Raw genomic sequence first — 27,415 nt, 5'->3', positions numbered from 1 at the left:
TCCCTACACTTTCTCTATAGTTTTTGGAGGTAGGAAGACTCCTGAGTACCTACCTAGCAAAGAGTTTACCTAGACTGTGAACTTTGGCTCACTTCACTCTTTAACAGTCATTACAGAATCATTAACAATAATTAGAAAACATTCAGAACCAGCTTAAAATGTGTACAAGCAAAAAGAGCAGTGCTTACTGGTGAACAAGGACTGAATGTTCATCCAAATTACAAACTAGAACTCTGCCACAGCTGATTAACTCACCTTCTCTGTGCTTCCATCTCATCTGGAGATGGACCATTCTGGATCTGGCGCTGGGCAGCTGGACCTACAGAAAAAAAAAAGAGAATATGCTATTAAGAAAGCAAGAAAACGTGTCTGACTGAAAAAACAGTGCCACTCAGATTGTTCCTCCACCTTACTATGACAGATAAACCTCAAGCATTATTGTCTTCTCTTTGCTTTATTATTATTTTTAGCTCTTTTTCTTCATATTAGACAAATCATTGACTCCTGTACATTTTTATTGCCACTGGGGGAATCCAGGGACTAAATGTGGGAGCAGATTTGTCCAGAAACTTGGCACCACGGTTCCTGTAGGTTACACACGAATCCCTTGGTGATGTGAAGGCCTGCAGTGTTGCAAAAGCTGTCCTGCAGAAGGACGGCCCATTGCACTGGGATGCATTTTTAGCTTTGACATGGTTCAGCTCCATCCTTCAAGTATTATTCTGTGCTTGCACAGAAATTCAACTGCCTCGCTGAGTCTGGGAGCACGCACTGTGCTAACTTGTGCTGCTCTGATGCTGAGCTGGCATCAAAAGCAGCCTGATGGAAGGTGCAAAGAGATGCAAAATTATACAAGACTTTTACAGAGGTGACTTCTTTTTACAATGCTGTGGTCTTCTGTTTCCGGGGGATCCACATCAAGCTGAGCTTTCACTGGCATCCATCAACAAAAGCTGACTATGCATGTGACCATTTAAGTCACATCTCCTCACTTGACTGATCACTTAATCACTGTTCTCAGGCTTTTAATCAAGGACACTGATACTACATGCCATTTTCAGAAAGAAACAATTATTCTGAAAATAAAAATAACTATTGGTAACAGTAGTGGTCTTGCATTTATTACAAGGACTGTTCCATTCATTTGAGGAGGTGGGGTTCAACTGTGATTAAACAGATAAGACTTCTATTAAATCCAACAGCAATTTTCCTGATAAACTGAGTAGGAGGTCAGTTATGTGCAAGAAACTATTATGCCTACCTTATTTTTTAATTTTCAAATGTAAAATGTCTTGCTTTTAAAAGTTATCCAACAAGAGCAAATCAGAATTAAACACTTACAAACCTAAATATGTCACTCTCAAATTGTTAAGCATATTTATCTCTGTATTCTTTATGTATTACTGCCAGGCTGAATGCTATCTGAAAACCAGTTAAGAAAATATGAGAACAGGAGAGATGGCAGAAATGCATTGTAGTCAGAAATTCCAGAGTACTGACTGATCCTGAGGAAACCGTGCATCTTTTTGAAATGTGTTTAAGGACTAACATTTGAAGTAAGGGTACACAGAACTTTCTGAAAACCAGGCCTGTGTATTCTAATTTTGGGTCTCCCAAAAATGAAGCCAGTGACAACCACTAAGCCAAAAGCTCTGACATTTAAAAATATCCCATGATTGGGCATGAAGACAGTTCACTTTAATGACTCATGACTGACAACTTAGTGCTGTTTATCATAGGTCTTTGGCAAACTATTACAGACAGAAACGCCACATTTTGTAAAGATCACATGAAATGAAGAACGTGGGGAAGCGGGTGATTGTTTTGGGAAGCGAGCCTCGGGGAAAAACTTAGCAAGTATTTGGGAACCACCCAGCAGGCAGCTCACGTGAAAGGAGTTTAAGGTGTAGCAAGGACCTCGGAAACCACAGGTGAGGAAGGCAGGGGCAGCTTTCAGCCTGCTCAGCCCCTGCTCACGGACACGGAAGGCAGAGATTAATTTCATGCTCGATTCTGTACATGCATGCTCCGCTGTGCACGTCCAGCAGACAGCTGTGAGGCTCAGGGGGGTTCAATTCAACTGGATTTCTAGGCTTAATTCCCCTCCACATTTTTCGGTATTTCTCAGACAGAAGCAGACATGAACAGTGAGTGCTCTTGGTGATGCCACCCTCATTTGAAGAGGCTTCTCTAGTTACCCTGTGAGCTGCCTCTGACCCTGCCAGCCTTTGGGAACAGCCTCACAGGGAAGAGCATTTCTCAGCACAGTGACCAGGAGAAAGAGTTTTACTGCTGACCCGTTTGCAGCTTCACAGCTGCTGGGAGCCACATTTTTAGCAACTAATTAAGGCAGGAGATACTCTGCGAATGTCTGTGTTTCCTCGCTTCGTTGCTTTGCAATAATTAACCACGCTTTTATAGAAGCATCTTGTGATTCAGCTGAAGGCAGATTTTAGGAGCACACAGATGTTTTCCGTGTTTATTTTTTCTCCTCCTACTCAACCAGCCCAGCAGCCACTCGGCCCCTGCCCAGCTGGCCCTGCAGGCAGCCAGGGGGAACTCCTGGCACAGGGCACTCTTTGTGCTGGGTGCGGAGCTTCCCATGTGCCGGCTGCTCCTGCACCGCTGCGCAGAGATGGCCACGTCTGGAACCAGCCAAAAATCAGGAACAAAGCTGTCCCTGAAGGAAAACCCATGCTCCAGCTTCCACTCGTGCCAGGAAGGCACGGACTCACAGTAACAATGCCATCCTTTCTCTCCGGCTGGAGATGCTGCATGCAATGTTTCTTTTTCCCCTTTTACTTCGGCTACAAGCGCAAGCAACACTGACTGCATACCCTTAGAAAAAAGTATCAAACCCCTTTATTTCTCTGAGCAACCGGTATTTTGTGCTTCTTCAGTACTGCAAGTCCAATCTAATACACTTTCATTCATTATGTAGAACGGAAGCAGCCCCTGCTTGGGGCTTTTGCAGCTCCTACAGCCTCCATGGTGCTTATGGACCAGTGTGGTGACAGTGGTGGGCTAAGGAAAGGGTCCAGAGTCAGAGCTGCATTAGAAATACATATGGGCTTTCAATTAGTGATAATGAAATTTTTTGTTTTACATATGAGAAAAACATTATGATTTTGTGCAAAAAATACAAAGCCCCAAAACCACAAACAAACAAACAAACAAACAAACACAAACCTGCAGCAGATTATGGGAGGAAAAGAGGTGTCAGAGAGACACACAGCTCTTCCTCATTGTTTGATGATTCCAGCACATACTTGGATTGTGGGAGACTCTGGTTCAGCCATCAGGTCTGATCTGTCATTGTTTATATTCTGACAAGGTGACATAAACTCCTGCTTATCCTGACAAGAACAGAAGAAATCTTTCCAGATTACAAGTTTCTGCAAAACTTTTCTTTCCAACAGCAATATCTTTCAAATAAATTGGCAGTTTCTGTCAAAAAACCCCAACATATCACTTGTTGAAAGCATTTCTGACTGATGCTAACCCCATCGTCCCTGTTGAGGTACAGCCTGGGCTTGTGTGCACACCCACGCTGGGACTCAGCCAGGCAGGGTATTTTTTGGGTTCACCATGACCCCTTCTTTTTCCCCTGTGCACCTGGGGCTCTTTCCTCCCGCAGTGCTGCTGCCCCACTGCCAGCAGGCCAGCCCCACACTGAGGTGTGACATCCCTGGGGGCTGTGACATCCCTGGGGGCTGTGACATCCCTGGCTGCTGTCCCCGCTTGGGGCAGAGCGGGAAGCGCTCTGTGTCCCCACCGGCCGCCACTTCCCCATTCACAGCCTGCCTGTAATTTTAGCTCTCTTGCCGCTCTTGGGCAATCCCGCTGCTGCTGCAGAGCCTCTGTCAGCACTTCAACACCTGCCCTGCCCCGGGCACCTCAGCCTGGTGGGCACTGCCCGTGCTGGAGATGTCCTGGCACAGCCACACTAGAGTGGGAACAGCACTGCTGGTGACCAGCTGTGCTGGTGACACTCCCTTAAACTCATTAGTAGAGACAATTATCCTGGACAAAGCACTCATCTAATTAGCCTAGATAAAGCCCGTAGATAAAGCAGGGTGTCTCCACTCGGGCCCAAGTGAGCTGATGACACGGCAGGTCGGGCTGACCTAACTTTCCATGGCGAGCTGAAGGACTGAGAACAGGGATCACTGCTCCCTGCAGCTGGGCAGAGCCACGGGCCCCTCCAGCGTGCTGCCACACTGCCACCATGGTGTTAAAAACCAGAGCACGCTCCCGCTACTGAAGTGATTCCAGCATTTATTATTATAAAAAGCCCTAAAGCAAGGGGGCCCGCGGGCGAGCAGGAGCGCTCCCGTCGGGGATGCTGCAGCGCCGGCGCTGGGTCTTCTCAGCAGCGATGTCCCCGATGGAGCGGCACGGGTTCAGTGGGTCAGACGCCCCTTTTTATCCTGTTTTTTTGTCCCTTTGGATGGGTTTATTTTTGGATCCTTCATTTGCATGAAGGTTTAAGGCCGCTGACTGGCCCATTACAGTTCTGTCCAGGCCGGCTCGTTTCGCTTGGGGCGATGAACTTTGCTTAGGTGTAATACGGTATGCTCAGTACCGTATTTCTAACAACTACCCTTTTAACCCCTTTTACCATAACCAAACTATCAGTACGTGCTTAACTATTATCAACTACTTTACAACAGTTTCTAACCTATTTATTTTTAACAAGGTCGTGTGTCAGGGGCTGGGACCCCACAGGTCCCGCTCCTGCCTTGTTGGCTTTGATGAGCAGCAGCACCCCAGCAGAGAGAGGAGCACGCCCCACCATGGGAGGACAGTGTCACAAAGAAGGCTTTCAGGCAGTTTGCCTCACTCCTGTTAAACATTAACTTGAAACACATTTTCAGAGAGTGTTACTCACAGGCTGGGTGCCTCAACAGCATTTTAACAGAGTACATTAAATATCTTCTATAACATCATTTACACGTGGACCAAACTTCTCCTCTGAGAACTGCAAATAACTTTATGAGCCTTAATTAAGTTATGAGACAGAAGTGACTTGATTACACCCAGGCCGTGTCTGCACAAATAAAATTTGGTTGCATCAATTTTCCTACAGGTGAGATTTGCTACTGACACAGTCAAAACTATGTAAAAGGTCACCTAAGGCATTCTTATTCTGATGCAGACCAAATTTGGTGTGACCTGAGGCAAGTAGAGAGCAGGAAAGGAGCATTTCCAACTCTGCCCCAGAAAACCTTCTCTAACCTCCCTTCCTTGTTCCTTGGTGACCAACAGTGCTGTAAGTCTGTGGCAGAGCAAATTAAAACACATCCTCTTAAAATCATCCCCAGCAATGCTTTACATAATCTGAGTTTACCTTATATCACACTGGCCAAGGAGCAGTGTCTATCAGGTACCAACTCACAGCTGAATTCTAGAAATTCCTGTCTTAGAAGCTATTAAAAGCACCATTCCCAAGATTGCAACTGCTTTGCTTTTATCTTTTACCTCGAGATGACTTTAATCTAACATAAAACAGGCCCTGCTTAAAGTGAAATAAGGGTGTGAGCACAGGGGGTCTGTATGAAGTCTGTTCATTTGAACTAAAAACTGATTTAACATTCAATGCTGAAACTTTCTGATGCAGATAAGATTTAAGGACAGTGACAGAGCTGGAAAAACAAGCCCTGTCTTTAACATGGGAATGCCCTGCCCTTGCATTAGTTCACACCTCTTCAAAGACTTATATACAGGTGCTTATGCTGTGCACAGTCCTTTTCTTCCTGTTTGTTTTTTTTAGGAAAAATCAACAGATGGAATTGCAAGGGTCCCCACATGCAGAACCACACAGCTGTGCATATGCACTGAGCAGGATGGAAGACATGAGAGCCAGAGGGGAGTTACCAAAAAAAAGGCTGTGCAAAGATCCAGTGCTAAAAGATTATGAGAAAGAAACCATCTTCAATTCACCAGAAGCGCTACTGAGCACACCAACATGAAACTTTTGACTCAAATGCTAAACCTGGTAATTCCATTATTTTGTATAAAATATGATCCTCACTGTTCATTCATCATGGCACTGGCACAGCATTTGGTAGTTTTTCATGCTTGTGTCTTGGTTGAGGTGGTGGAGAAAAACTTATTTTTTTCCTCCTGCATGCAATACAGATGAGACAGTGCTAGAGCAGCTCCTGCTGCAAGCAGCCCCACTCTGACAGCAGGGGTCACAGTAAATATGTAAAGGACATGGCTTGGCTGCATTTATCTCAGCACCACTGCTTCACTCAGCAGCACAGCTTGGGTTACCTCTCAGATTAGAAACAGCACAACCAGCTTTAAACAAGTTTTAAAAATACACACAGGTGACTGTGCAAACAGGAAACCTTTCACCCTGAGATGGCTCCATGGCCATTTGGGTCAGCATCTCCCCAAAATGCAGCCTGGAGTGGTGGGAATGCATCCCCATAGTTAGGACAAGCAACGAGGATGGGAGCCCATGTGTTCTGCTATGGGACTCCCTGTATTTTATCTGCTGACTGATCAACATAAAATCTAAGAACTCTGTAAGAACTGGAAATTATTTTCCTCTCAGCAGCTCAGCTCTAACAGGAAGCCCAAAACACACACTCATCTAAAATAGCACAAGCTTTTTGCAGTGGGAGAAGATGAGCAAGGAAAGCTGCAGTTCTGCCTGGGCAGGGGAAGTGGCTGAACCTTGGTTCCCCGTTTCCCAAGGAAGTTCTTTGAGCACCTGACCTTGAGGATGGCAGCCCAAGGGAAGGAGATGGCTACACACCCAACTGGATCAGGCCCAGCGCTGCTGACCTGGGCAGCGCTGCCTCTCCAAGAACCAGAGAGAAGTTCTGGCAAGGTGAATGCAGGAAACCTCTGTGCAGGTCAGAAAAAGATGGAATTCGAGCATCCCACGGGGGTTCTCTTTACTGAGCTGAGCTCTGAGCAAAAGAGAACTAATTCAGTGACGGCATTGCTGAGATGGAGGTGGGTAAGGCAGCCACCTGCCAGGCAGCTCCAGGGGGGGACTGCCAGCACCTCCCTCCTCGGCAGGGCTGGTGCAGGGGCTCTGATGCATTCAGAGAAGCAGCCTTGTTTCTGCAGGCAGTTTCACCATAAGTTAGATCCTATTCATTAGCATCCAACTTAATTGATGACCGATGCTTTTGTTAGGGGAGCTGCCTCTGGCTCTGAGAAAAATGTTATGTGCACAGAAAAGTATAGGAAGAGTAATTTTACTTTTTTATCATTACAAAAAGGAAAAAAAAAGAAAAAAAGGAAGGACATCATTGAATTTCTAAGGGTGTAATTTCAATATTGGTGGCTTTATAAACATGCTTAGGAAAGATGATGGAAGATGTCATCAATCAGTGCCAGAAGTAAAAGTAATCTATAAAATTCAGGACCATGAGATTATCTTAAAAAAATAAAAGAAAGTAAATTAACCCCACAGTTACTAGTAGCAAGTAAACAAGCCCCCAAGCACTTCTGTTCCCTCCTTTTCTTGATTGTTTTTCAGAATGTGCATCAAGCCTATTTTCCTGAACATCCAGGATTGAAACTTTCAATAAAGGTGAAGATTATCTCATAATCTTGTCCCTCTAGGCAGTACTAGAGCTTTAAGAAAAACACCGAATACCATCAGAATCTCATTAAAATTGAGAGCACAGGCCCTCCTGAGAAGCTGGCACTCCCGCCCACCACTGCATGGGCATTCAATTAATGCCAGAGCCCAGGCAGTGGATGCTCCAAAGAAGCTGAGAGTGGAAATCAAAACACACCATCTAAAGATATGGTTTATATTGCAAAGATACTTTCCTGAATTTGGTTTTAGTGAGGACATGAATTGTTTCACTCCAGTATCAGTGTCCCAGCAGAGATAGGGACACTGCAATGGTGGCCTCGTGCTCTGCAGCAGGAGTGTTGCTGAGCTCAGAAAGCACTTTCCCTTGGATGTCTCAAGCCCCACACATCTGTACTCTGAAATATAAGCTATCTGCTTTTAGCTAAGTGTGACTCTGTGTGTTTTTGCACCCAAGTGCATATACCTGTTTATACCCACTTCACACTTACATTTCTTTACGTCAAACAAAAATCAGGGATTTGATTTATTTTCTTTTTTTTTGATAAATTGAGTTTTTGAAAATTTTCTGATGTCACTTTTGAAAATTTGTGAAGGGGAAAAGAACACAGCCTCTAGCATGGACAGCAGTTCAATCAGCTGATATTTACACATATTGCTGGTTAAAAATAATCTCTGGTTTTGCTTAACTATAAGATTTATGACACATTAGATCAGAAATGTGTGTGTATATATATATATACACCCACACCCACTGTAGCCTGGTGCAGCACCCAAGGCAATACGAGCAGCATGGTCTATTCTTGGCCTATCTCCATGTACAACCTTGTAAGGCAAGGCTCTCTATTTTCAAGTGTCTCTTTCCTGTTTCCCTACTGGTAGGACAGTAAACCCCTCAGGAAAGTCTTTTCCACCATGTGGAGAACAGCAGGGCCTATACATGCATTGAAACACCATGCACACATAGAAAACACCATATTATAAACACACAGTTTGCATCTAGTTAATGGTTAAGGTCCAGACAAGACCCAGTTTACCAAGATTTAATTCCCACTACTGCTTTAAGGCAACTATGATGGGTACCTGTACCTGGGTAAGAGCACTGGACAGAAGAGGACTTTTCTACAAAACACAACCAAATGGAGATATACTTTGGGATTTATGAAAAAAAAAATACCAACCCAACAAACCACATGGAAAAATAGTATTAGAAATAGGCAGGATTCCTTGATAATTAAGTTGCAGTCTTAAATAAATTCAACAGATAAAATACTCAAATACAGCAACTTATCCCATTCACACTTACACCCAAAGCCAAGCTATCTACTTAAGGGAAGCAAAAGTCCCACTAACTAGAGAGACCCAGAGTAAACCCAATGATCTCTGCAAATCCTCATTTCCAGAAGAGCTAATAGGAATTGACAATCACAGGTAGGTCACTATGGAGAAAAAAATGAGCAAATATGACATTAATTATAGCAGGTATAAGATGCTGCCCTTTTCAATATCTTTTTTTAAAAAACCTTTATCTATTCCATGAGTACAGATGCTGTTCAGTAGCAAGTAAAAGCAGAAGCAATCCAACACATTGATTCAGCAGTCCCACATTCTTGCCATAATGACCTCTCCTGATTTAACAGCCCTGACTAATGCCCGCATCTCCTCAACCTAATGGCTCATTTCTCACTAATATTATCTCAGCCTCCTACTGTCGGCCTGCCTGAATTAAAAGCAAATTAAAGACAAACCATCCATCAATGAGCTACAACTGTAAGTGCCTCCCCAGCACAACAGGACGGCGGCACAGACCATCTCCATGGGAAACGGAGCATCCCTTCCCCCTTCCCGCAGGAGCACGGCATGCAAGGGACAGGACGCGCAAGGCAGCGGGGAGGTTTCCATCACCTACAAGACATTCGGCACAGGATGATGCAGTCACAGTGGCAGAGGCAGAAGCAGTGCCAAATCCATTCCCTGCTGACCATAGTATGGCCGCAGCCTGCCGAGCGCACTCCCGGGCACCCTCCGCATGCCCGCCCCGCCACGGACGGCTTTCGCCAGGTGTAATCGATCCCCTCTGCAGCAGCACAGTGGGCCCAGCCACTTAAATATTTAATTGGACCCTTTTCCTCACCTATCACAACACTTCGGGGTGACTGAAGCCTTCATTGTCTGGACTTTCACGTAATGCTGTGAAAGAAAGAAACTGCGTTTTCTGCCTCCTGCCCCAGTCAGACCTCCCTGTGTTCACCCACATGCAAGCAATTACAATAAAGTGAAGTGTGAATAAACAGAAAGTTCAGTTGTTTTGGGGAAAAATGGTTGCTATTGAACATGCAGGATCAAGTTCACGGGTAGCTTCTGAAGTCAAAGGCGTTCAGTAATAAATGTTGAGCACTGGTCTTAAAATGTAAGTGTGAACAAGATGGCTTCAGAGATGTATATATGGCTTAAAATCCCCATGTACTATTACATTTTCTCTTCATCATACCATCCTATCTGATCTCCTCTGATCCCAATACTTCACCCTTTTTACTCTGCCTGCTAATCACTTTCCTCTTCTGTGTTTAAGTGTGGCAGGTCTTCCAGAGGCAATCCAGTTGAAGTTAATGGAGAGTTTGTATGAGGAGACTAAACAGAATATTTATTCACTCTCTACCTCTGCCTTATCACCTTTGATCCCTTTCTTTCCTTTCTTCTTGCCTTTGCATTATTCTGTCTGCTGGGGACTTCACACAACCTAATGCTCTACTCCTCAAGCAAATTCATAGTCGGTTTAGGGGATATATCTCCATAGCTTCAGTGACACTACTCTGATGTAGATCAGTTGGTATTTTGACCCACTGAACACAGCAGCTAAGTCTTTTATCTAATATCTGACTTTTAGAATATGCTGAATAAAAATTCTAAGTTTTTATAACTGTAAGTTACCCATGGTTACACCAGGTGAAACCCAGGTGGAGCAAGTTCATAATTAGCAATGTATCAGAGCCACTCCTATCCTTCTCAGGCAATAATTACTCATCATAACTGAGTAGTTGCTCACTCTCTGTACCTGCCTCCCACAACATTCTCAGAAAGACTGATGTGTAGATACTCTAATAGCAAAGCTGCTTATCATATGTTTTCTAATGTTTGCTGTCATGAATTATTTATGTCCCATTTTGAGTCTACAATATCAATACCTCTCAGGTATTCCCCACTATCAGATGGAGCACAACAAGCATTAACCAATCAATATCTAAGACAGCAAAAAAACTCTGTTAATAGCAAACTATCTTTTTCACTATGGCACACAGATGGTGTAAACTCTACCTGTATATGCTCATTGTTTTCTGCTTGCTGGTTTATAAAGCCAGTACTGGTACTCCAGAAACAGGAATATTAAATTCAAACCTGAGTGTAAATTCAGGGTCTCACAGGCATAAATGCCAATGGTTTTATGTAATTACATTCTGAGAATGTAAGAAAATTCCGAAATATATTTAAATAAACAAAAATGGCATTAAAATTTTAAAATTGCAGGCCATGTTTTATATTCAGGACTCCAGTTTTCCTAGAGAACACAGTATCATCAAACTATTTCATTCTCAGTTTTGAGGGCACTTCAAATCCTTTTCGTTCTCCTGTGCTTTCTTCCTGTATCTCACACTAAAGGACTGAAGGGAAACATCTGGCTGATGTAAAATATCAGCTAGGCTCTCCGAAGTGCTCACTTATCCTGCAATACTATTGGAATCACCCGCTCTCTCAAAAGGAAACTATTACACAAATGTAGGCAATTTAAAACACTGAATCAAACTAATGATAGAATTTGTAAACCCAGAGATGCACAACTTAATTCTGTCCTAAGAACACATCTAACTCTTTCAGTGACTTGTTTGGCTGACACTATGTTACCCCATATTTTCTTTATTATTTTCTTACACACTTATCTCTTACACAGTGAGGTTGTGGTTTCTACAGGGTTAAATATGGTGATGACTAATAAAAAGCTAAAAAACATCTTTCAAGGCCAAACAGCATCTCAGAGACTCAAACTGATCTAGCAGAGATTAACAAATCCCTACAGATCCTTGGGCAGACTTACCACCTGCACAGCAAACTGCCTGCCAACAGTCTGCCATGGAGCCAGAAAACCAGTGAGTGGGTGTGATAACTCCTGCTTCCACCCCAGCCCCACCCTCCCCCAAAAGTGACACAGTATTTTTCAATAGCTCCTTCAAACACAACCTGGGGCAGCACAGCCAGAGCCACCATGTGACAGAGTAAATGGCAGAGCAGGAGCTCATATGGATTGGGAACAGGTTCTCTCAGAGACTCCACCACCTCTTGTTTCTGAAATGAAGACTGGTATCCATAATCCCACCAGCAAGAGAGTGACTACTTTTAAGTAGAAATAGCAGCATGGGCCACAGGAAAAAATAATTAAAGACCCTGAGAAGGCAGTTGCCCCAGACAGCATGACATGAGCCACCACCTCTGCTTCTACTTTGGATAAACAAAGTTATGACTTGCTGGACACTATCAGTGTTGGTCCAAGTTTGGGGGAGGGAAAAATCTGATGCGGCCAAAACCATTGTGAAAATACTTTTTTAACACCTGCACTGGGGTTCCTAAATTGTGGTACATGTGCCACCAGCTGCATGCAGGTAATTTTAAAGGGATGCTCTATCGTGCAGCACTGGGCATAACCCCACACCCCAGAAATCTTGTCATTTCTTATTTGCATTACTTGACCCTCACAAAGGTTACAGCCCAGCTTGCCTGTGGCAGCACAGATGATTCCTGAAAGAGGGGTATTTTCAGATGCTGAGCACCTAAAGAGATTTTAAGTAACAATTCAATTGACCACCTCTTACTCCTGTGTATAAAAACCCTTGACCTCAATTTGAGCATGAAGCAATACCAGCTGGCTGGAAGGCAAGCACTCCCTGAACAAACTGCTGCTCTAATCCTTGCAACAGGAAATCAATTGTGAAAATTGCATTTTGACAAATATAAATCATTACTGACAAAAAGGTGGACAAATCCCTCTTGATATCCAGCACTTACCTGGTGCAGCAGCCCGCTGGAAGATGTGCTAGAAAAACGCTTCTTTTTTAAACAGAAGTTGGAAAACACTAATTCCACAATCTGCAGCAGTGAAAATAAAGGACAGCTCTGATCCTGCAAGTGGTAGCAGGCAGGCAGGTGACTCTCCTACATGAGCCTTTTGCAGGAAGGCTGTAATTATCTGGTTGAGCACCTACTGATTGTATCTGGAGACTGTGCGCATACGAGCCAATATGCAGCTGATACAACTCATGTCATTTTACTTTCTGTACATTTTGTCCTTAATTGAAAAGGTTGCTTTCCTTTTCTATTCCTAATATCTATTATCCATGCTTGAGAAGGCACTTAACAGCACATTAGACAGCTAAGAACCCAGAGGCCGTGCCAAAACTGAAATAACACTATGAAATGAATCGAGTGCTTGGTTCCATTTTAGTAGTGTCTTTATCAACTGGCAGCCTGAGAAGGTTTGTACTTTAGAGAATTCTGGAAAACACTCAAGAAGGAGAACAATGAGCTTTTAAGTTCCTCAGCCAGACAAAATATATTAAAAAAGCCATTCTCATGCCATTGACCATATCTTTGTTGTTATTAAGGTGGAAACTAACTTCTGTTGTTAAGAATCAGTGTCAGATGTTTTGTTATACCTGTAAAAGCTGTTTATACTGAACCAGCCTTAATTTTTTATATTGCCCTTCTCTGCTCTCAACCTCCATTTCCACCACCAGTTCCAAAGGACTCCTGGGTACTGTGCCAAGGAGAGCTGAAGTGTTTCCCACTAGTACAGGATGCTTTTGGGAAGGTTGCTATTTTACAGGCAATGCAGCCACACACCTTAGCAATTAGGCTGGGGTATGAGTGTATGGAGCAGATTTAAGACCTGGGAGAAATCAGCCTGCTCATCTGCACGCTTTGTCTCTCTGGAGCTGCTCCCTGCACAGAGGCTTGGCTCAGTCCATGCCAGTCAGGACACTTGAGCTGATGGATCCTCTCCCAAATTTCAGTAGCTGCAGTGCAGGCACAACTAAGCAAGACCAACCCAGGAATACAGCACATTACCTTCAGTTCTTGCATGGACAGCCCAAATTCAGGTGCCTGAATCAAGACTCACCCACGGGAGTGAGAAGACTCACCTGGCACAGCATGTATTTCAGAACTAGACCCTAACACATATTTCCAGTTACAAACCATTTTAAATGGGATGCAAGACTGAAGGTTTCTGCCAAGAAAAAGAGAGCAAGAAGCATTCCAGGCAAACGCAAGTCTCACAGGCTAAGCCCAGAAAAATCCTGTCAACTCAAGTAAAAATTACAGTTACCAGAAAATTACCTGCATTGGAGCATCTTATACTGATGCCATTCTCTAGTAATATGCTCTGATTAAATCATGTCAGTGTTTGTAGTACTAAATTAAACAATATTTAGAAGATATGCTTACACCTTACATATCTTTTCTTTGCAGGGCACTGCTAAGAGCAAAATAGCTGCACAGATGAAGGAAAGATGAAGGCTGGTAAGCCTTCTCATGACAGTTGCCTGACTTGTAAGTTACTTAAGGTGCTGTCTGCCAGTAGCCTGTAGTATGGCAACAATTAAACAGTCACTAGTAGCATACCTATATTACAGTATGTTGCTTTCTAAATTGCCTTCTGCAAAAAAAAATCAATCAATTTAACTGATGGGGAAATTTGAAGTCTGCTACACTGCTATTAGAATAATTTGGTATAAAGGAAGTGCAGGCATGCATTTGATACTTCTCAGAGGGCTTCACTTTAATTCATTTATACTTTCAAATTGATTGTGATTCACTTGAAAATGCATTCTGTTCCCTGAGAATATGAACAGGCACTTCTTGGGAAGCTATGATGAACTTTTCCTCTGATGCAGAAAGCCTGAGACGCAAGAAAAAGCCCCAAACTCCTGTAAAGAGGCTAGCAGGCACAATTCAAAGTACTTCAGCTTTGCAAACTTCTAGTTGCAACACCACCCTCCTCAGTTATCAGCGCCAGTCTAAGAGAGGGATGGATCCTCCCTGGCTGTGTGTCTGTCCACTGACTGCAGGAGAAGCCTGGGTGAGACTCAGTCCTATAAATACAGCTGGGATGAGCCCAGTCCTAAGAGACTAAGCCACAAACTCTACCAAGTTGCCCAGAGATTCAGGGAGGGTTTGGAAAACCCAATACCACCGCAGCTTGGCTCAGCACTCTGCTCTCTGCTGTGACTCACGTTGGGTGTGCCAGAAAAGCCTTGCAGGGGGCACAGTGGGAAATGCTCCTTGCAGTGAGTAACAGACCCCTGTCAGGCTCCTGACCTTCCGTAAAGGGACCTCTCCTGATACAGCAAACAGGTCTCCCCCCTCCCTGTTCATCCCCCAGAATGAGGAGTGGAGGTTTATTAATCACTGAGTTTGGTGAGCAGCTTTCTGTCCTATTGTCTGTCTCATTATTGAAAGGAGGCTGGCGAGGTAAGTGGTTGTGAGACAACTGTGACACAGAGCACATATCTTTTCTACCAGTATAGAGGCAAAGGACTTTCCAGAATGAGAGTTAAAAATAGCTGGTTTGCCTTAGAAGGTGTATTCACTTTGAAGCACAGAAAACAAGTCTAAGCTGCCACCTCTAATACGACAGGCACCTTTAGCAGCCTGCTCTCTGCCAAAATACCTAAATCCCAGCTCTTTCTTCTCCTTAAATTTTTTACCATTTCAAATTGTAGATGCTTTTCAGAATGTTATGAGAAGCTTTGGTGGAGAGATGGCAGATGCAACCTTCTAAGTTACATTAAAACCAGCCTTTTTTTCAGACCAGAAATTATCTTCAAGGTTATTTCTTAAAATCTGCTGCAGTCCTGCCTTTATTTCCACATTTCTTATACCAGTGGTGTTTCAGCTCCCCAGCATCCTCCTTTAGCCCTGCTCAGTGCCTGTCTCTCAGGTGGACTAGAGGCTGGCCACATTGCACCCAGGGCTGAGATGACTGGATAGTCTGGTTTGGGTATTAGCATCAGCAAGGCAGCTTGATGCTTTCAGAGCAAGGTGTATCCTTTCAAACACAGTATTTTTTTTTTTTTTTTTTACCAGTGATAGTAATGAGCCAGTTGGGCAAACATACCTGGGGAAGTTTGTACCTCTGTCACATGAAGTTATGACATCAAGACAGTGGCTTTCTAAAGTACGCCTGCACTTGGTAAAGGATTTGTGCTCAGAATACCAAAGCTTTGAACACAGAGGTTACAATGGATGGCTTTAATGATCTCTTCTGACTCTAAAATTCTAGCAATCCAACATCATTGCTTATGGCCTTCTTTACACCAAAGATCTGCTTGACTCTTCTGGGAATACATTAAAGCTTAAAAGCTTGCCAAGCTGGAAAATAACCACAATATTTTCAGCTGTTTTTCCCAGAATGTTACATTAATCCTTCCCCTGGCACTGAGCAAGCCTTGCCACTTTTCTGTCGAGCAGCTTGACAAAGGAGCACGATTGGACTGCTCCTCTTTATGGCTTTTTAAGGGCTCCCCTCTCCCCATAAGTTTGCTCTCAGGTATTGCCAAGCCACCAAAAGATTTGGGAAGCTTTCCTTGCTATTCCCTGACACAGGTATAAGCATTTCTTCCAAGTCTGGAAGACAGCACCACAATTCACATTGATGACCAAGCAGAACCTGCCAGCAGATTTAAGGGATAGCCTAAATAGGAACCACTCGGAACATCATTCACCATAAAGCTGGAAAACTAGCAATGTCCCACACTTTTCCTGCATACTGAAGTGACAAACAGGAGCCAGGGCTTGCTGTCCAGCTGCCAAGGATGGGACCTGGCTGAACACCCCCTCCCCAGCTGGGCACCCGAGAAACGTGAGCAATTCTGCGCCGTGCTGATGAAGTTCTTAAGTGTCACCCTAGCTGAACTGCAAAACACGGCTGCCTGCCCTAGTTATCAAATGACCTGAAATCCGGCACGATCATCTGCCATAACAGCTGCTTCCCTGACAATGAGAGAAACTCCTGCCTGGCTGCTGAAGCAGAGCCAGCAGAAGGAGCCCAGGACCCAGAACACACAGCCTCCCACACCGAGATGCTGCTCCCACCCCCCTGCATGGCACGGCCTCAAAATGTCTTGTGTTCTTCGAATTCTGCACGCTGACTCCTTCCTCTGCAGATTTATTTTGCATCTGTATCATTAAAAAGAGATTTCAGAGACCTGCTACTTCAAAGAGGGGGAAAATAATGAAACATCCTTCCCAAGGAATTAAAATGAAGGTAAAGTTGGATGTTGTCAGTTTTCTTTCTTTCTACTTAGGGTGCTGCATAAATAATACACAGCACCAGCAAATTTACTTATTTTTACAGTAGCAACCTATATAGGAACCAAACATGAAAATGATTGTACGAGTAAGACTTAAGTGTTCAACACAGGCAAAGTTAGGGAGCTAAATAACTTTGACAGATGTTATAAAGATTTTTTTAGAAATGACTTATGCTCAAACAGTCATACTTTTTGAAGTTATTTCGATGTACACCAAAATATATTTTTCTATTCCACTGTCAAAAAAATCCCAATCATATATTAATAAAATTTTAGTTTTATTAATATGAAAGTTAATATTAATGATATTTACTGTTCCTTAATAATGAAATAAGAAGAATTAAATATTTGTAGTATATCTTCAGATAGTTGCTTTTGCACTTCTTCCCCAGTTAGAGATGAGGAGTGAAAGCTGTTATTGAAGACCAGCCCCTCAGCTGGAACCCAAATGTTACTCCATTGAACCCAATGGACATTTCCTGTAAATTGGATCTTGAAGATGATGTTTTCTGTGTGGATCTGTCCTCTTGGCTAAATACATTTTCCCATTCCCTAGCTGAAATGGGAAATGAGGACTGCACATGTTCATAGTGTTCTGTGTCTCAGTCCTAGAAAGTCCAACAGGTTCACACTGCTAATGTTGTGCCTAAGAAGCATCTGTCTGACTTTCACACATGTAACTGGTTGTAGCTGTTGCTAGAGCTCATATGTGCATGAGCAGGAACAAAGTTTGGACTGAACATATGCCATATTCCCTGTGTTTACTTCAAGGTAGGCTTCAGAATCTTCTCTGTAAGTGTGAATACAACCATGAATATTTGATTAGGGACACACGAAAAGAATCTGAAATCATATGGCACCAAGGCTTTAGCTGAAGTATGCACGAACAAGCAAAGTAGCTAATATTAAATGTATGCTTCTCTTTTTCTTGTTCTGCAGCCTTGTCTGCACATCAACGTGAATTAAACAAATTGAAACCCCACACTGAGCAGCATCAGATCTAATTGCAGTGCAAAATGTTTCCCTCATGAATTTCAGTTTTCATATTTTCTCTTACAAGAAGTGCTATTGAATAAAAGCAATTTACTAATATATATGGTAATATATATGGTATATATGTGGGTATATAGGGCTAATTACTATTAAGCCAGTTATTTTGACTAATTTATGAGAAAAGACTATAAAAATAAACATTTTTTATATGTATTAATTTTATTTGTGGGATACTGTCAATAATGCCTTGATTTTATTTTTTGTTGCTGTTTGCCAAGTGCTGACAAATGCATGAATGGAGTTACTCCCAGTCCTGGAGAGATCATAATCTAGGCAAGTAATTCTCCATCTCCTAATGATGGGAGTCCCTTAATGAGGCAGGGACACCCTTCAGCCTTACTCCACTAGCCCAGATCTCCCATCAGCCAGATGGGGAGGAAGAGGAGCACTGCCAACCCCGAGCCTTGCAGTGTCCTGAGCCTTGATCTGTGAGACAAACAGACAAAAAACACCATGGATGGCTCAGTGAAAACAAAAACCAGGAGCCTTCCCACTGGGACTGGCTGAGTGCTTTTGCAACCAGAGCAGAATTCCTGTCTCTATCAAAATCTTTGCTTTTAACTGATGAAAGAATGCAGTGCTTAACACACCTTGTTTAATAGTCATGTGGCTGCCTGATTTGGGATGATAGGCTTCAAGTGGCAGGTGGACCCAACTCTGCAAAGTGCTGAGCTCTGCACAAGAGATGCCAGCTCGCAGCCTCCCCTGGCATCACAAAGAGCCAAGAGCACATTCCTGATGTGTGTCCAAGTCAGCACCTCCTGTATCCGTTCCACCGCATGTCCTCCTTGCCATTCAGCTTAATTCTATCTGGAATTTTTCTAATACCTGAAGGATGCTCCTCAAGAGCCTTTTCTTAAGCTCCTCTTTCATTCATTAGCTGTGCCAGAGCAGGGGAGGACAATTGATATTGGCCAATTTAAAGTATCCTAAAGGTTTATATTACATTTGCACCTTCTTGGGCCATTTTCTAGACCCTTTCTTTCATAGATGAAGCCAAATCAGCATAATTTTGCCTTAGGAAATTTTAAAAAAGGCTTTTTTTTTAGGCTGGCAATAATAATGCCAGTAAGTTTATCGTAAAGCTTCCTGCAGCAAAATCTGATTCAGCCACACGCAACCTTAAAAGTGTTGATCTGAAAACTACAGACAGACTTCTTGGGAAATGCCAGAGGAGGTGTTTGGCTTTCAGCTGTATGCGACAGACAGCTAATTAAATGCTTTGCTAATAATAGTATGCTGTGCATGAATAGATAAGCTCAATTACTTACTGAATTTAAGTGGAGTTTTGCAGACATGTTGGCATATTACTGGTAGCTAAACCAACTTTTTTTAGCAATACAATTCACTCTTCTTTCTATTTCTCTAGTTTAGATGTATCATTAATGAACATAAAATGTCACTGATGGAAAGAAATAAACAAATCTGACATTTCTTAGCTAAAGCTTCGTTACTACATAAAAAATAACCATAAACTCAATACAATAATGTCAGACACTTATCACAGAAAAACCTCAAGAGAAGTAAATGGAAATCCTCTACTGACTTCAGGCAAAATTAGACAAAATCTAGGATTGTTGTCATCAAAATACATTTGCAGTCTACACGTAATCCATGGACCACACAATGCTGTGAAATTCGGTACTTTCAGCACATAATCATCAACAGTTTTACAGTGAGCAGGAAAAATGGAATGCTCTTTGCTTCCCAGATTCTTTGGGAAATACACAGTTTTCCCAGTGTCACAACTCTTCTTAGATTAAGATATTGGACTTTTTACTGTTCACACTCCATACTCTCAGCACAGCAGTAACTTAAAGCTAGAGTACACAGCCGAAATGTTATTGTTCATGGAGCAATAATGCCATTTGTTTCATCTCCTTAGAGCATGCCTACCCAACTCAGCAAGGCCATGCAAGAGAACTATTGACACAGTGCCATGATCAAGGGAGGGGATTCTTCCCCTCTACTCTGCCCTTCTGAGATTCCACCTGGAGTACTCTGTCCAGCCCTGGAGCCCTCAGGACATGGAAAACATGGACTTCTTGGGGTGAGTCCAGAGGAAGGCCCAAAGATGATCAGAGGGCTGGAGCACCTGTCCAAGAAAGACAGTTTGAGAGAGTTGGGGCTGTTTAGCCTGGAGAAGAGACGGCTCTGGGGAGACTTTATAGCACCTTCTAAAATGAGCCTACGAGAAAGGGGGACTTTTTACAAGGGCACGTAGTGATAGGACAAGGGGAAGGGCTTTAAGATGAAGGAGGGTAGGTTTAGATTAGCTATTAGGAGGACATTCTTTACTGTGAGGGTGGTGAGGCACTGGCACAGGTTGCCCAGAGAAGCTGTGGATGCCCCATCCCTGGAAGTGTTCAAGGCCAGGCTGGATGGGGCTCCAAGCCACCTGGTCTAGTGGAAGGTGTCCCTGCCCATGGCAGGAGGGTTGGAACTGGATGATCTTTAAAGTCCGCTTCAACCAAAATCATTTTATGATTTTATAATTTTATGATTCTGTGATCCACTGGAGGGTGATGAAGAGGAGTGAAGGCTGCAAATGGCACATGAGGAAGGGGCCAGGGGAGTCATCTTGTTTGGCTCAGAGAAAGGAAGGCTGAGGACCAATCTCACTGTGGCACCAACATCCAACTGGCTCATGGTGGGAAAGGCACCCTGGAACAAGGGTCTGGTCACATGGGGAGGTTTCCATCCTTGGTGATTCTCAAAACTCACTGGATCAAGGCACTGAGCAACCTGACCACATTTTGAATTTAGCCCTGCTTTAAATAGGTGCTTGGACTAGATGTTCTCTAGCAATCCCCAAATAACCCTGCCTGAAGACATTGGGGAAATTAAGGAAGCAGGTATCACTATCCACAGCATATGGAGAGCAAATAAAGGAACTTCATCTGACCATGGTTTTTATTGCAAAATGACTTCCCTATTAATGGCATGGGGTCCACTAAGCAGTTTCTAGATCTTAATTAAGGTAGTTATTTCAAAGATAAAGCACATTTAATACCTAAGTATACTTAATAATCTCCTAAGTGCTTGCCTGAATTTGAATTCTGCTGAAACAGATGACCTTGTATGAAACAAGGAACCAAAAAGCAGAAGGGTGCTGACTAAGTATTAAAATTCCCCACAGCACCAAGCCTCTAAAAGACACAATGCTATTCTACACACCACAGTGAAATACTCCAAGCCAAAATATTTATGTTCATTTAATAATAAATAATTTCATGAGACTGTGAGAATTCAGGAACTTTGGCCTTGAACACTGCAAACTTCAAAATTTCCAAGTAAGGTTAAGTGAGCTAAATGATGACATCTCCTCCAGTGCTACTCTACTTGTTCTGTGTCAAGGAAGAGTTGTTCTAAGTTGTGATTTCTCTTGTAATGAAAAGTGGGGGTGTTGGTACAGACAAGAGCTTGTATTTCAAAACAACACTTGTATTTGGAAAGCAAAAGAAAAATGCAGAGCTAAAATGGATGGTGGTAAGAAAAAGAAAAGAGGGACTGAAAAACCAAAACAGCCATTGGCTTAATGGAACTTGACTTTGAGCTGCATAAATAAACACAGCTACAGCTTCTTGCAGAATTTAGGAAAATGCCCTGAGCACATGAAATGTGGTGGTTACTGTAGAAATTTACATACAGTCACACATCAGACAAATCCTGAAACTCTTTTCCAGTTTAAACTCCCAATTGAAAACACAGGATCAGGTACACAGAACAAACCTCTCATGCACTCTGGTTGAGACATTATTCATGTCACTCCACAGGGGTCAGCTCACAGCCTGTGATGAGTGACCACCCTCCACAGCACAGGCTCTGCACTCAGGGAGCAGCTGGCTGCTCCACACCTCTGTTTTGCCTGTTAAAAATGTCTGTATATGGGGAGTAGCACAGAGCAAACCTCCCTCCTCTAAGCGATGTGACTGAATACTACACAGAGCCGCTCCTTCTACCTCTGTCACCAGGTGCATGGCATCCTGCTCTGTGGTGATGCACAGCAGCTCCTGTGAACCTGTGTACTGCACTGCTGTCTCCAGGAGCCAGCAGCGCTCACTGCATCAGCCACCTGGCATAGCAAGATCAACTGCTGGTGCTTTGTGCCCAGATGCCCAGAGTGCCCAGCCTTGCCCGAGCCCTGCCTTGTCTGGGGGCCAGGTGTGATCAGCTACGAGCATCCCTGCCCAAAGAGATGTGTACCAGGTCTGACTGGCATAGGGCTGATTTTCTTCACAGCATCTCATAGCATGGGGTGCCACTGTCTAAAACAGTGATGCTTAAGACACTAAAGTGTGTTATACTCCTTTCCAATTCTCCAAAATAGGAAAGATTAGGGAAAACTAGGAATATTAGAAAAAGGGCAGAAGCTGGGGAGCAGCTGCCAGGCTGAAATGGTAGAGGGACCTTCCTGCCCTGCACCACTCCCCTTGCATGTCCTCCCAGCTGGCTGTGGGTAACACTGCTGCCTGTCTGGAGGTGAACTGAAGATGAGGTAAGCACATGCCTGATCATGGAAGGGACACAGGCTCTAGGGCCAAGAATGGTGACAGCCAAGGCAGCAGGCACCCATCACCTCCACTAGCAGGTGATGATGCTCCACTGATTTGGGTTGTCTGGGAGCCTTCCTGGATGTGTCACTGGCATTGCTGGAGCCCAGGCAGCTCAGCCCTGAACACCCCAAGCAGCCCTGCAAGAGCTCAGAGAGGGTGCGTGCGACGCAGGGACAACAAAAGAAGAAAGAGCATCTGGACATGCTCTGAAAGGATGAAAAGGCAAAAAAAAAAAAAAAAAGAAGATGTTGTTCTCAGGTCTATGGCCAGAGGGAAAGTAAGGAGCAAAATGTTGAATGATTCGTGGCTCTCAGCTGCCAGAGCCATTAATAGAGGAGAGAACAGGATGGGTGAGGGGTTGTGCTGGAGAGAGAGCCTGGGTGCTGCAGATGGGGACTGTGGCTGCACTCAGCTCTCTCTCCAGGGCATCCTTCCTGGAGGTCTTACTTCCTGGTGGATAAACACATTGCATGGAGCTGTCATGCTGGAGCTTGACATCCTGAAGAATAAACAAAGGTGCCTTTGACTGGAGATGGGAATGATGAGAAATATCGAACGACAAGGAAAGGCAGAATCAGAAGTTCCCTTGATGATAAAGGTCTCTCCCTGTCAGAGATCACACTCTCCTCAGCAACACCCACAACTACTGAGGCTACAATTTCACTTTCAATAAAACACTTTCATAAACTACTTCTTACCTGTGATAATGCAACTGTGACCTGAATGGCACAGCTCATGGCAGGAGTGTGCTGTACAGACCTGCTGGAGACAAGGCTTGTCTCCTTCCTGCCCTGGGGGTTTAGGAAATTTGGGACAGAAATTGGCATCTCAGTGAGTCCTCTCCAGCCTCCTGATGCCAACACTTTGCTTTTCTGCACTGCAGTACTGCAATGCCACTTGGGATCCTACCTGGACAAGCAGGCAAGCACATGCTCAAACATAAACCTCTGAGCCATCACTTTTGACAGCTGGACTGGTCATGGCCAAGCACCATCAGCTGCAGGCTGAACCTGGGCTGCAGGGAACAGACAGACCTGGTGCACTGTAACAGCAGACCTGCAGGAATCATTATATTGTGTTCCCACTAGAACAGTTGAAAATAATTAATTTTCAGAATATGGATATGTGGAAGACTTTGTGCTGCTTCTGTGCCAATGCACAAGGTGTTCTGTCAGACTTTCTCCACCTGCCATCTCTTAGTGTCCTAAAAAAGGATGAAATGAAAACAGGAAATTTTTCTTCATCAGGATCTTTACAGCTCACAAGGAATTTTCTAGTATCACTTAGCAAATTAAATTATACTTCCTTCTCCCCCAAGCCCTTCTCCAAGTGTGAATTTTAAATAAATCTTGGCAGAATAATAAATCTATTTAAATGTTGTAATTTTTTCTGAAACATCTAGTGTTCCATGCAGTGCTTTTAGGATGATTGAACTGAAAGACTGGAAACCAAAACCTATCCTTTCCTCATTAAAAACGTTTGATTTGGACCAGCTGCATACATTTCTGGTTCCTGAGTAGCTGATGTACTTTGCTTATGTTTTCCATAAGAAATAAAAAAATAAAAATCAATTGCAACAATGAGAAATCAGGACAACCCACAGGGCAGGCACTTTGGTTTCTCTTCTGAGACCAACAGGGACAGATTTTTGGATGTACACTCTGGAGCAGCCAGGGGCAGACAGAGAGCCAGTTCTCACAGGCTCTAAAAAGGGCAGACAGGTTTTGAAGGACATGGAACACTTTTCACTCCCTGAGGCAGCACAAAGTGCTGAGCTGCTCAGGCCTTCTCAAATGGCTGCACAGCCATCACTTGCTCACTCCTGGTCTGGACTTCTGTCCATCTGGAATGAGAACAAGGAAACTAAGGACAAAAAAGCAAGGTAAGTGCCCCATCCTCCTGCTAGTCCCCTCAGCAGCTCGTCACTCCATCCCAGAAAACCTGACACACACATAACCAATACTGTACACATACATGACTGAGCTTGCTTTACATGGTACCACGAACTAAAATATCCACTTCTCCAGAAAGCACCAGGAGACAAAATGCTGCTGGAGCCCACAGCAGGTCTGCTGCCTGCTTGCTACAAAAATATAATATCCTAAGAAAACAATTATTAAACCCAGCTTGTCCCATTAAACTTGCAATATGCACTTGTTCTAAGATGGCACAATAAACCACCACCAATCCTTTTTGCTGGAATATGCCATCCCTTGTGTCTGGATCTTCTCAGGAGAAAAAAAAAAAGAAAAGAGAAATAAGCATAAATCTCACACTTTACAACTGGAAAATAAAACAAAATATAGACATAATTGCAGATCTGCCTTCTTTTATTCGAAATTCATTTTCCAATGGCTCTATGAATCTCTTCACGTAGCTCAACTGCCAGAGAAAGGTGGAGGTGACCAGACAGGTCAGCTGAGTTAGCAAGCAGAGAAAGCCTCTCATGCAAGAAGCTTTAACACAGGTCATTCAAAAGAAAAACTTGCATGCTATGATCATCTCACATTCTACTCTCTCTCTTCAGTAGGAATAGACTGCATTTTATAAACATCTCAACAGACTGGGCATCCACCAAATGTGTAAATCAGAGGTGACTGCACAAAGTCAGTGCATTGCGCAGTCAGTGCATTGTGCCAAGACCATGCAAGAGAAGCAGACCTGTGAGAGTTATAATAAACAGCAACTGAGATTCAAACATGAAAAAAAAATTACTATTTTATTTCTGGCTACAGTGCAACTACTCAGAATTAACATTAGCTAACTTCTTCTGGATGTACAATTATTTTATCCCTTCCAACCTTATCCATTCTGTGGTTCTGTCCTCCTGTGATTCCCTCTTTCAATCCACCCAGTGAAAGTACTGATATCTGCTTTAGCAACCATGCAGCTGTCTAATTAATAGTTATCATTACTACATTTAAAAAATAATAGTTTAAAGATATAAGCAGCAGAGGGCTACATGCAGTTATTTTTATTTTGAAAACATGGCACTGAAAAACCCAGACCAGCTGTCCAAGGCAGGACTCAGTAGCACTGAGGGCTTTGTAAGCACCATTATTCACATGATTGTTTTACTTCCAGTGAGTACTTTGGCTGATGGCAGCCCAGATCAGCCCTTCCAGAAGACGCAGCTGAGCCAGCTGGACTGGTACTTTTTAAAAAGCTTCCTAAGGGGAATGTGGAGAGCTTCCTAAGGGGAATGTGGAGACACAGTGTTCAAATGAGATTCTGGAGAAAAGCTGGCACCTAAACACAGAGCCAGTGAACCCCAGTGTGACCAGGGACATCCCATGGTATGAAGAACACTCTGAGAAAAGAGTGGGATCTCGCCTCAAATCTGTCACAAAACTTCACATCTCCTGAGGCTGGTTTGCATCTCTGCTCACACAGCAACAATGCACCCAAACTCCTCTGGACCACAAATCCAGGGATCAGGCAGATCACAGCCTGAGGCAGGAGATGGCTTTACTCACAGCCCATGTCATTTCTGCCTGGCACCACAGTGTGAATCACACCTGTCTGCTACCAAAGATTTGCTAAGCAGAGCTTGAAATACCAATGTGACACATAAAACTTCTCAGTTTCAATGTTAAATACCACTTTGCAAGGGGTGGTACCTCTTGAAAGTTAGGAAAGTGCCCATCCCACACAGGGAATAGGGGTAGGGTAAAGGGTGGGGGGTCCCACAGGAGCAGCTACACCAAAACCAGAACACAGAGGCTCTTTTGAACCTCTCACTCAGGTCAGATGTCCTTTGCAGCAATACTTACTTAGCTGGTGAGATGTGAAAGGTTTATTAACTCTTCACCTATTTTAGCAAAGCAGTTCTGAGGGCCAGGTGTGGAGATGTCTCTGAACAGCAGGATGGGCTGCTGGTGTCACTCCCTCACCACTGACACCAGCTGGGCAGGTATTTACTTTTTATCCTTTAAGGCCAAAGTAATACAGGCTCACATCACAAAGACAGAGGAGATTGTAACGTGCAGTACTAAGAAATTGTAATAGAGCCCTTTTAAACCTAGGGCATCGGGGGCAAATATTCACACCTTCTGTAGTAACATGACATATTATTAAAACACATTATCAGAGACAAGCACTACTTTGTATTTAATAACTGGTTTGCTTTTTTCACCATATTCTAATACATAAATACAAAGGCTCCTGATGAACAGCTTTTTTTGAAACCTGTTTGCTTTTGGATGTGATCCCTTAAAATTTTTTTTTAAAATGAACCATCTTTTGCAATCTTGGCATGCATGAACAATTGTGTAGAAATTTTTTAATATACATATATAATTCCAGATATATGCTGGGCTACACTGGAAGAGAATAATTATGATAAGGTTTCTTCTCTGTATATTCAGGCTTACCAGCTCAATGTTACTTTTCCTCAATATCTGGGGAAGGCTCCCTCACAAATACTCATGGTACCAGCACACCTCCTCCCAGGATCAAATATATATAGCAAGGGTAGGAGACCAGGCAAGAGCAATTCAGTGGAAGAATTGAGCCATGGAATACCTTTAAGACAGTTGTTCTATTTTTAATCAATCATCTCAGCTGAGATGAAAAACTGTGAAAGCAGCCATGAATAACACCTCAAGGAAATCTGGGGGAACAGACTCGCAATATTATGAAAAAGTGATACACTGACACTTTAAATAGAGATATTATGAAGTAGCAGGGTCACAGCAGTCTCTTACTGTCATCAGTCACAATGAAAACAGCCCTGACCATGTTCATAAATCCTACAGTAACTCACATTTAGTGATATGGGAGCATTTTATCTCCTTTTCTGACTAGCACGTTTTCCTGGTGAGAGCTAACCTCTCACTGAAATACCATGAAGCCCATTTCATACCATCAGCACATCCCAT

The 27,415-nt window shown here is 43.4% G+C and overlaps 1 protein-coding gene across 4 annotated transcripts in view; it reads right to left on the bottom strand.

Moving 5' to 3' along the window:
* The window catches only part of EVL (Enah/Vasp-like), a 77,315-nt gene that overhangs the window by 18,888 nt on the left and 31,012 nt on the right, over positions 1–27,415 (bottom strand). For all 4 annotated transcript variants that reach the window (XM_041400099.1, XM_041400108.1, XM_041400120.1 and 1 more), the window contains exon 4: positions 256–319. In XM_041400099.1, coding sequence (XP_041256033.1) covers positions 256–319 — 64 coding nt within the window. The remainder of the gene's footprint in view (positions 1–255; positions 320–27,415) is intronic.

Source organism: Onychostruthus taczanowskii, unplaced genomic scaffold (genome assembly GCF_017590055.1).
Source record: "Onychostruthus taczanowskii isolate IOZ18803 unplaced genomic scaffold, ASM1759005v1 scaffold1, whole genome shotgun sequence".
In the NCBI taxonomy this organism is placed as follows: Eukaryota; Metazoa; Chordata; class Aves; order Passeriformes; family Passeridae; genus Onychostruthus; species Onychostruthus taczanowskii.
This window is presented reverse-complemented; position numbering and strand designations above follow the sequence as displayed.